Source organism: Dasypus novemcinctus, chromosome 18 (assembly GCF_030445035.2).
Source record: "Dasypus novemcinctus isolate mDasNov1 chromosome 18, mDasNov1.1.hap2, whole genome shotgun sequence".
NCBI classification, from domain to species: domain Eukaryota; kingdom Metazoa; phylum Chordata; class Mammalia; order Cingulata; family Dasypodidae; genus Dasypus; species Dasypus novemcinctus.
The window spans coordinates 7979885-7991291 of NC_080690.1; the positions used below are offsets into that span (position 1 = coordinate 7979885).

Genomic DNA, 11407 nt, shown 5'->3' on the forward strand with positions numbered 1-11407 from the left:
AGAGGTCCTCTTCCATTGAAAAGTCTGGGAAGTTGGCAGAAGTGTTTAATATTTATTCAGGTTGATTAGAAACTTAGGCAAAATAGTCATTTCAAAAACTAAGGGATGCTTTAACTCTGAAAGGGATGGGCAAAATCCAGCCTGGGGGCCAAATCCAGCACTACCTGTTTTTCTAAATAAAGTTTTATTCCACCAATTTGCTTTCCCCCTACCATGAAAGTGAAGTAGTTAGGACAGAAACGTCTGACCCATAAAGTTAAGAATATTTGCCATCTGGCCCCTTACAGAAAAAGTTTTGTCTGCTCCTGCTTAGAGCGCAAAGCCTTTGCTCTAGGGAGGAAACAATGGTGCTTGTTTTCAGGTCATATGTGACTGAGATCATTGACAGCAAGGATTAATTTTGAACCATCTCTATACGCTACTCTTGCCATACTTTTTGATTCCCAGCAATGATCCAAAATGTGTCTGCTTCTTTACATCCACACTGTCACCCGAGAAATAAACGTAAGCTGCAAGGCAATAAAGGCATTTATTTGTTTTTTTCATTTGTTTGCCTTGGTTTGTTTTTAGGAGGTACCAGGGATCGAACCCAGGACCTTGTATGTAGGAAGCAGGAGCTCAAGCACTTGAGCTACATCTGCTCCCATCACCATCGCTATTACCACTATCAACACCAACATCATCCCCTGCATCCCTGCCATCACCACCGCCATCATCAGATCACCACCACTGAGCGGGGGACTGGGACAGCTGTCTCCCAGACCCTTCTGCCTCTGAGCTCCCGATACCCTCTCATCCTGGGCTGCACGGAGCCTCGTGAGCTCTGGCTGAACTGCTCAGTGCCTGAGACCCTGCCTCCCTGCTCTGGTCCCGCAGCGGTGCCAGCTTCAGTGAAACGGCAGCGGCCGATGCGGCGCTTGGCTACATCGTCGCCTTCCTGGTACTCCTGTCGACGGTGAAGCTATGGCATCTGCTCAGGCTGAACCCCAAAACGAACATGATTACAGCAGCCCTGCGCCGTGCCTGGGGGGACATATCAGCCTTTATCGTTGTCATCCTTATCATGCTCCTGGCTTATTCCATTGCGGTGAGTGGCTCCTTCTCTTTTGGTGAAAGCTTCAGGGCTGGTCTTGGAAGCTAAGGCTCTTCAGGGATGGGAGTGGGTGGTTAGGGAGGAGGGAGGCCCCAGGAACCTGAGGTGATGGTGGGTCTTCTGAGACTGGGCCCTGGTGACTCAGTCACCCCAAACGGCAAGGGCTAAGACTTCAGGGGGTAAGAGTGAGGAGGCACAAGCTCCAGCACTGTGAGGACCCAACTTCCCCGGATGGAGGACTCAGCATTTCCTCCCGTAGCAGGTGCACTCCCTCTGTGCTGGGAGGCGCAGAGATGAATGGGGAAGTTCCTTCCTTGAGCTGGGGCAGAGGAGGGGGAGAATGGGTGGATACATCCACTGGCCACACCCCCAGGGGTGGACATGATCTTGGTAGGACCAATGCCATTGTCACTCAGACCCTTTTTTTTTTAATATTCCATTTGTAATTTATTTCTTTTTCTTTTAATTGTATTTTTTTGAAGAGACATAGATCACGAAAAATCATTCAGACCCTTGACACTGAGGATATTTGGGCCATTGCATCTCTTTTGTGGCATAACAAAAACCAAACCTTAAACCTTCAGCTCTTTTTTAGTATCAATTAATAGGAGAAACACAGACCTTCTCCCACCCTGACCGCCTTGCCATATCCTGCTTCCGTTCAATTATGCCCCCGTCCCCCAAGCCCACGGTCCCCACACTAACCTGGTGCCCGCTCACCTGGCCCTTCAGCCTGCTGCTGCCCCCACCCCCACCCCAGGCCCCACCTGGCCCTTCAGCCTGCTGCTGCCCCCACCCCGCCCCCAGGTCCCACCTGGCCCTTCAGCCTGCTGCTGCCCCCACCCCGCCCCAGGCCCCACCTGGCCCTTCAGCCTGCTGCTGCCCCCCACCCCGCCCCAGGCCCCACCTGGCCCTTCAGCCTGCTGCTGCCCCCCACCCCGCCCCAGGCCCCACCTGGCCCTTCAGCCTGCTGCTGCCCCCCACCCCGCCCCAGGCCCCCACCTGGCCCTTCAGCCTGCTGCTGCCCCCCACCCCGCCCCAGGCCCCCACCTGGCCCTTCAGCCTGCTGCTGCCCCCCCACCCCGCCCCAGGCCCCACCTGGCCCTTCAGCCTGCTGCTGCCCCCCACACCGCCCCAGGCCCCACCTGGCCCTTCAGCCTGCTGCTGCCCCCCACCCCGCCCCAGGCCCCACCTGGCCCTTCAGCCTGCTGCTGCCCCCCACCCCGCCCCAGGCCCCACCTGGCCCTTCAGCCTGCTGCTGCCCCCCACCCCGCCCCAGGCCCCACCTGGCCCTTCAGCCTGCTGCTGCCCCCCCACCCCGCCCCAGGCCCCACCTGGCCCTTCAGCCTGCTGCTGCCCCCCCACCCCGCCCCAGGCCCCACCTGGCCCTTCAGCCTGCTGCTGCCCCCCCCACCCCGCCCCAGGCCCCACCTGGCCCTTCAGCCTGCTGCTGCCCCCCACCCCGCCCCAGGCCCCACCTGGCCCTTCAGCCTGCTGCTGCCCCCCCACCCCGCCCCAGGCCCCACCTGGCCCTTCAGCCTGCTGCTGCCCCCCACCCCGCCCCAGGCCCCACCTGGCCCTTCAGCCTGCTGCTGCCCCCCACCCCGCCCCAGGCCCAGACTTGCCCCTGGCCCCCCAGGCTCTCGCCTTCCGTCCCTCCCCTGACCTCCAGGCTGTCCCAGGCCCCTCTTATCTGTAGTCCTCACTCCAGCCCTGACCCCCTCCCCTTCCGGACCCCTCCCCATCCCTCACTACCAGCCACCCCCGAGCCCACCCCATCCCTCACCCCACTGCGCCTTCCTCAGAAACAGCGTGGGCTGCGCTGACGGCGTGGGTCTGTGGGTTTTACCTGTGGCAGTTTTTCAAAACCTGGAACGCTGGCGTCTAAGGCTTTGCTGAAAGAACCCCACCGCCGCGCCCCCGTCCCCACGGATCTCCGCAGTTCTCCACCGGCTGCACGGGGACCACCGGGAAGCCGCAGTGTCCTCCGGACCAGCAGGCCCCAGCGCAGGGTCAGGGGCTCTGGGCCTCCCTCTGACACGACAGCCTGGGGGAGTCTTGAGGGGGTGAGGGGAGCTGCATGGGGGGGGGCCCTGCCCCGACACGGAAGCCCGTCATTATCTCCCCTCTTGCCTGCCCCCAGAGCAGAGGGGATGGGGCCTCGGAGAGCCACCGCCAGTCACCGCGTCTCTGAGCAGCTATTTGGGTGAACACGGCAGAGGCTCGGGAGGTGGGTGCCGGAACCCCAGACGGACGCTGGTCACTCCCTTTTCCTGGGAGCTACGGAGATGCACAGCCAGTCACCCGCGAGGCTGTGAACGCAGCAAGGGTCCTGCACAAGGTCATCCGAAAGCATACGTGTGCGCACACACACACCCAAGTACACGTATGCACAAACCAGCACGAGTCTATCTGTCAACACTCACAAACAGGGACATACGTGTGGCCTTGCACACACGCGCCCGTAGGAAGAAACACGTGCCCCCCCCTCCCCAACCAGGTATATGCTGTGCACCCGTGCAGGGCCCTGCAGGCATGAACAACTTTTGCCAGGCCGTGCTGAGGATGTGGCCGACACAGACCACTGCCAGCTCTCACACATCAGGCTTTGGGGGGCCTCACGGCTTCTTTCCCTATTCCTTGACAGTCAAACTTATTATTTGGTTGGATACTCCGTTCCTACAAAACCCTTTTTGATGCAGCAGAAGCAGTGATCAGTCTTCAGCTAGGCATCTTCAACTACGAGGAGGTACCGAATGGGCTAGGGGCGGGGGCACGGACACTGCCGAAGTTTATGAAATTAGATAAAGCGCTCCCCACCACCCCACAGATGGGTGCATGGCTTGGCAAGCACAGGGCAACTGTGGGCAAATACAATGTCCTCTTTCTCTGGGCAGACAGTTCCACCCTCGGGCTGACAGCTCACCCAGGGGACCCCCGCTTACAGAAGGGCAGCAGGTGCTTGCTCTCAGGGGAGGCTGGGCTGGGGGGTGCAGGGAGCATCCCTGGAAGGGAACTGCTTCCTGCCCTAGCCAAAACCAGTGCCCTTCGCTGGAGGTGGCGGCTGTGGGGAGAAAGGTGTGCCCTTCCCTCTCGGGGCCAACTCTTGAGGATGCTGTCCCCACGCAGCCCCCAGGACAGAAGGGGACATCCCTGGGCCCACCTTCAGCCCAGCTCTGAGGACGATTTCCCCCTCCAGTGGATGCTCTGGCTTTCTTCCTGGCAGGTCTTGGACTGCAGCCCAGTTCTGGGCTCCTTCCTGATTGGGTCCTGCATTGTCTTCATGACATTTGTAGTACTGAATCTGTTTATTTCTGTCATCCTGGTGGCCTTCAGCGAGGAGCAAAAACACCATCAGGTAGGTGCATCCTTCGGAGCTCTGAGTGGCCTGCCAGGGGTGCCTGGGAAGGGGAGAGGGTTTGCTGGTGAGCAGGGTGGGAGGAGAGGTAGCCCCTTCTCTGAACATCCCCTTGCTCTCACCTGAACTAAGCTTCCTGTACATTGAAGCTCAAAGCCGTAATATCACAGGAGGGGAAACTGAGGCCCAGAAGGGGAAAGTTAGTTCCCCAAATCACAGAACTTGACTAGAACTTGGATCTCCTGATTCCCAACTTGGGACTCTGTTCACACCAGTGACCCTCAGCACTGGCTGCACGTTAGAATGATCTGGGGGCTTTCAGAAGTCGCTGCTGCCCTACCCCACCTGAGAACAATATAACAGCATCTCTGGGGTAAGATCCAGGCGTCGGTTTTTTTGGAAATCTCCCCTGGTGGTTTTAATGAACAGCCAGGGTGAGAAGCCCTGCACTATACTCTGACACCTGGTTCCACATCCCCGTGGGTCGGGATGGATGGTCAACCTTCCGCTTGTGAAGACTCTCTATCCACTATGCTCCCTACAGGAAGGACTTTGGGAATTTGAACATACCCGGTAGGGGGGCTGCTCTGGGACAGGACTTTAAAATTAATAACCACCTCCATTTGCCAAATGCTTTCTTCACAACATGCTCAAGTTTCACATCCATTATTTTATTTAATCCCCAAAACAAATTGGTGAAGTAGGTGTGATTATCCACATTTTGCAGAGAGACTGAAACTCATAAAATCCTTTGCCTAGGATCACTGCTGGGATTTGAACCTAAGTCTGTCCAACCTGGATTCTTTTTTTTCCTTCCCTTTTCCCTGTCCCTCTGGAGGTGTGGTCTTGTTAAGAGTCAGCTGAGTAACAGCTTTACCCTTCTCTTCCAGTTTGGAAGGTTCCTTAAAACCTTCCTGAGCCGCGTGCCTAACAGAGAAAGCTTTATGACATTGTTCTTTGACGTTTCCATTTCTCTGCAAGAGCAGCAATTTTTTTTTTTTCCTTTACATGATGGTGATGAACTGTACCACATTAAAGGATCGTTTTAAAGAGAGGTTTTTTCCTGGAATCTAGAAAGTTACCAACCACAGGATGAAACAATGGTGGCCCTTGTCTGTTGGCACACGCTCACTGGACCCTTCCCGTGTGTGTCCTGGGTGTCTGTGCCCTGGACCGGAAAATACTTGGTAAATTGAGAATCATTCTGTAGTGTTCAGGAAACATGTTTCCATTTTTGCAGGGAAGCAGGCACCACTGCTAGGTCTGATGCCCAGATGCTCAAATTATTTCTTAATTTGCCCTAGGGAGAAACCTTTCCTTGAAGTCAGTTTCTCAGAGTGGGTTCCTTCTGGCAGAGGACTAAACGTGTCCCTTTGTACATACATTCTTTCTTTATATTAAGATAAAATTCACATACTATAGGGAAGCGTATGTGGCTCAACTGATAGAGTGTCCGCCTACCATACAGGAGGTCCAGTGTTCAAACCCAGGGCCTCCTGACCGGTATGGAGCTGGCCCATGTGCAGTGCTGATGCATGCAAGGAGTGCCCTGCCATGCAGGGGTGCACCCGCATAAGGGAGCCCCACACACAAGGAGTGTGCTCCACAAGGAGCCGCCCCACGTGAGAAAAGTGCAGCCCACCCAGGAGTGGCGCCGCACACACGGAAAGCTGTCACAGCAAGATGATGCAACAAAAAGAGACACAGATTCCTGGTGTCTCCGAGAACGCAAGCAGACACAGAAGAACACACAGCGAATGGACACAAGAGAGCAGACAACCAGGGGGGAGGGGAAGAGAAATTTTAAAAAATTTAAAAATTCACATACTATAAAACTCACGATTTTAAAGTGTACAGCGCAATAGCTTTTAGTATATTCAGAGTTGGGCATCCGTCATTCTAATTTCAGAATATTTTTGTCACCCCAAAAAGAAACCCATCCCCATTAGCAGGCACTCCCTCCCCACTCTCCCCCCAGCCCCTGGCAATCACTAATCTACTTTTTGTCTCCATAGATTTGCCTATTCTGGACATTTTATATAAGTCAAATCACGTAGTGTCCCATCACACAATAGCGGCCTTTTGTGTCTGGCTCCTTTCACATAGCATAATGGTTTCAAGGTTCATCCATGTTATACCAAAAATAAGTCTTGCTTTCCCTTTTATGGTTGAATAATGTTCCACTGTGTGGATAGACCACATTTTGTTTGTCCATTCATCAGCTGAAGGAGATCTGGATTGTTCCACTTTGGGGCTATTATGAAAAATGCTGCTAGAACATTCATGTACAAGTTTTTGTGTGGGTGTGTTTCCAGGTTCTTTTGGTAGATTCATAGGCATGGCACTGCTGTGTCATATGGTAACTCTATACCTAAATTTTGAGGAACTGCAAGACTGTTTTCCAAAGGGACGTCACCATTTTACACTGCCACCAACAATGGAAAATGAAGGTCTTTGTACATACGTTCTTACCAGCCTGCTGGGCGAGCTAGAGGGTACAGCGTGTAGAACCTTTTGTACCTACAGTCCTTAAGCACTGTCTTGATTTAAAGGGAGGAAAACTTGATTTCTATTTCCTAGAAACTGTTTTTTTGTCACTTTGAATCAACTTTTATATATAAGAGATTGAGAATAACGGGTAAGCTGGAGAGAAACACCTGTTCAGTTTTTCATTCCTCAGTTTCCTCCAAGGCCAGGCTATGCTAGAAGGTAAACAGAGCAGGCAGAAAGAGTATGGAAGAAAAAGAAGTGGGCCATGATCGGCACTCTGCCCTCGGGGGAAATGGGTGACAGTCATCTGAGGAGCAGGTGTGCATGCCACAAGTGCCTCTTAAATTCAAGTTCAGTAACCCAGTTGAGGCTCTCTCGGTTCTAGCCTGTGAGTTGAAATGCTGCCAGGAAAACCCTGGCATCCTCAGGAGAGGGCAAGAGGGAATCCCCTGGGGATAACGGAAGGAGCACAGACCCTTGGGATATCCAGTCGGAGGCCAATCCCCACATAAAATCACCTCTAAAAAGTGAAACGACCTAGACTGACCAAATTGGACAATCAACCATGGTTTTATACAAGCTGCATCATTCTTTCCCCCCCTGCAGCTATCAGAGGAAGGAGAGATTGTGGATTTGCTGCAGATGAAAATCCTCAGTTTCCTGGGCATCAAATGTAAAAGAGATGAGTCTGGAAGCAGCAGCGAGAAGCCCGAGGAGCTGTCAGAGGCTGGGCCCCCTCAACCTGCACAAGCTGTGCCTGAGCGTTAAGGCGTGTGTGGGGCCGTCCGCAGGCGATCCTCTAGAGCGTGGAAGTGCACAGAGCCTTGGGCCTCCGCTCACCAACGAGGCTATTCTCCAGGTGGATATTTTTCTTCATCCATAAAAGAGTTACCAAGCCCAGCAAATTAAAAAAACAAAAACAAAGTCACAATAATACAGACATGCATATATAACAATGTGACTACAATGCTAGTTTGTTCAAATGTATTTCTTCCTAGAAATAAAAAAAAAATTATCTGGCGTTAAAGAAAAAAATCTCTACCGATTATTCCATCTTCTTGGTTGGTCAGGGCCTTTCAATGATTCAGAGTTTCTCAAACTGTGTCCGAGAGAGCCTGACTGTCATCATCCCCCACCCCCAAAGGTTACAGATAAATAAATGGGGGAAACCCCCAGTTACACAAGGTTATACGAGTTCTTTAGCCTGGGAACTGTAGGGCTTTTATCCTCCTAAACTTACACTGAGAGTCTCCTGGGATGAGCATGAGAGATGCAGTGTGCAGTGACTCCCAAACTTCTTTGACTATTTGGGTAAAGAAGCACCTCACTCATGACTAGTGTACCTTAGATAATACTTTGGGGATCCTTGATCTTCACCAGTGGTTCTCAATATTGACTGCATGCTAGAAGCCCCAAATTTCATTCCAAATTTCATCAGAATCTCTGGCACAGGACCTGGTATTAATAATTTTCAGCTCCCCAGGCAATTCCAATTGTGGTCAAATTTGAGAACCGCTGCCCTAACTTCTGAGAACCAGGGGTCTAGATCATAAAAGGCTTCGAGGTGCCTGTGCAGGTAAGTGCATATTCCCCTTCTCCATGCAGGGAAAGGCCTCCATGCATCCTCTCCAGCTCACCCCTCCTGCCCTTGCTGGCTGTAGCAGATACTGGAGGTTGCCTACTCCACATCCATCCCACACTCTCCTCCATGCTGTCAGGATCCTAACTTTGTTCAGGTGTCCATCCAGCCTTCCTGGAGACAATCGTGGGAAGGTGACCCTGTAGCCACGTCAAAGGTAAATCCCGATTTGTCTTAGTGATGGTAATCCACACCCCCTGCCAAGGAGTAGTTCTGGCCAGTGAAAAGGAAAGATCTCCTTGCCAATAGAGACACATAGAAATGGGTTCTTAGGCTGCTGGATGCTGATCTGTCTGGGTGTGATGCCTGGAATTTGGGAGCTCTCGTGAGACCACTGAGGAAATCTGAGATGGAAGAGCAGAAAGAGGAAAGGACCCTGGGTGCTTACTGAGGTCCTTAAACCACTGACTTAGTCAGTCCTGGAACTGCACAACTGCCAGCCTTCTAGTTTGATGAGACATGAATGTCTTTTTTTTTAAGATTTTTTATTTATTTCTCTGTCCCTGTCCCCCACCCCCCACTGTCTGCTCTCTGTGTCCATTTGCTGTGTGTTCTCTGTGTCTGCCTGTATTCTTGTCAGTGGCACCAGGAGTCTCTGTGTCTCTTTTTTGTTTCATTATCTTGCTGCATGAGCTGTCCATGTGTGCAGTGCTACTCCTGGGCAGGCTGCACTTTTTTTGCACAGGGTGACTCTCCTTACGGGGTGTACTCCTTGTGCATGGGGCTCCCCTATGCTGCTCCCCTACGCGGGGGACACCCCTCCGTGGCATGGCACTGCATGGGCCAGCTCACCACATGGGTTAGGAGGCCCTGGGTTTGAATCCTGGACCTTCCATGTGGTAGGCAGACGCTCTGTCTATTGAGCCAACTCCACTTCCCATGAATGTCTTTTTATGACAGTTATATTAGGATCCCACCCTCCCACGTCCTATTACAACCTGACAACCAAACCCCTCGGACCCAGGATCCTAATAAACAGAGGGCCACATTAATACACAAAATACCTAATACCTTGGAAATTCCATCATCCTTCATCCACTCAAAAATCATCAATCATTCTTTAATGTGTCATGTAAGGCACATTACATTTCCTGAGATGCTCACCATGTAATCCACAGTGAGGTGTACATGCCTCCCAATGAGGCTGGTATAGAAACTCACCCACGGTGACTTTAGGAAAGGTGCTAACTAATATCTGAGAAGATATTATTTCCTCTTTCTCATATACTCTTCACTTCCATATTTGCTATGATTGAAGGTATTTCCTTCAAACATATTTTTATAAGTGAAAAAATATATACATTGGCTCGGAGATGAACTGGCCCCTTCTGAGACACCTGATTTGCAGGTGACTGTACCAAATGGGCAATGAGATGACCTTTCAAATCTCACACTATGGACCTTACAAAAATTACCAGGTTGGAAAAAAGATTTGACTGTCCTCAATCTTCTTAAAGAAAAAACAATCACATTTTCTTTGTATGGAAAGACCTGTCATGTAGCCTACATATTAACATGTGATCTTTTTCTTTCTACCAAACAAGTTAGTTGAGTTGGGTATGGGTTGCATTTATGCTGTTAATCGTAACAAAACAACAATAAATACAGAAAATTGACTATTCGAGAAGCTAGCCAAGATTAGCAGTTTAGAGAAGACCAGTGTGTCCATCAGAAACTCAAAGGGAAACAAGTATACCAGTTTAAAACAGGAGCTTATAAATTGGTCAGTTTAGGGACGCGGACTTGGCCCAGTGGTTAGGGCGTCCGTCTACCACATGGGAGGTCCGCAGTTCAAACCCTGGGCCTCCTTGACCCGTGTGGAGCTGGCCCATGCGCAGTGCTGATGTGCGCAAGGAGTGCCATGCCACACAGGGGTGTTCCCTGTTAGGGGAGCCCCACCATGCGCAGTGCTGATGTGCGCAAGGAGTGCCATGCCACACAGGGGTGTTCCCTGTTAGGGGAGCCCCACGTGCAAGGAGTGCGACCCAAAAGGAGAGCCGCCCAGTGCGAAAGAAAGTGCAGCCTGCCTAGGAATGGCGCCACACACACGTAGAGCTGATGCAACAAAAAGAAACATAGATTCCCATGCCACTGACAATAACAGAAGCGGACAAAGAAGAAGATGCAGCAAATAGACACAGAGAACAGACAACCGGGGTGGGGAGGGGGAAGGGGAGAGAAATAAAATAAATAAATAAATCTTAAAAAAAAAAAAATTGGTCAGTGTATAGGTCAAATCACACCATTGCCACCAAGTAGCAGCTTAAGCTATCAGAAGCTTTCCCCATTCCACTCTTGGGCAAGTTTTTTGAGCCTGACACAATGAAAGTAACTGTTGCCACAAAGGAGTTTGGAGAGGATTTAAAAGACAGTTTGCATAGTGTCTGCCAAGTAGAAAGGGGTCAACAACTGACTATTAATTACTAAAAAGAAAATGGAGCATGATAGCCCTTGCAAGTCACTGCACAGGGCTGGTGGTAATCGCTGGTTTGTAAGTGGGGCAGAAGCGCAACGCAAAAACACAGGGTCTCATAGCCAGGCGCACGCACACACTTCAAGGTGATGCTGTAGGAACGGCCTTTGAGGTCTGTTTTTCATTCCACTGTTTCTTTGCTGACTCATGCCCTATCCATAAAATGTGCTGATGATGAGGTCTTTCCCAGAACTTAATTATTACCTGTCTCCTCGCACGGGGGTGACTTCTGCTTTTCTTAGAAGGTCCTGGTCACCGGGCCAATCGCTTAAGGAATTCTCTTTGAGGGATATCAACTCTTGCTCTCGGATGCCCCTGCACTAGCTGGCTGGCTCAGATCCTTTCTCCACCGAG

General features: G+C 51.5%; 1 protein-coding gene across 1 annotated transcript in view; it reads left to right on the forward strand.

Moving 5' to 3' along the window:
* Positions 1 to 7959, forward strand: part of PKD1L3 (polycystin 1 like 3, transient receptor potential channel interacting) — a 106539-nt gene extending 98580 nt beyond the window's left edge. The window contains exons 39-42 of the mRNA XM_071209523.1: positions 848 to 1087; positions 3741 to 3842; positions 4320 to 4451; positions 7548 to 7959. Coding sequence (XP_071065624.1) covers positions 848 to 1087; positions 3741 to 3842; positions 4320 to 4451; positions 7548 to 7709 — 636 coding nt within the window. The 3' untranslated portion in view covers positions 7710 to 7959. The remainder of the gene's footprint in view (positions 1 to 847; positions 1088 to 3740; positions 3843 to 4319; positions 4452 to 7547) is intronic.
* Positions 7960 to 11407: the final 3448 nt, after the last annotated feature.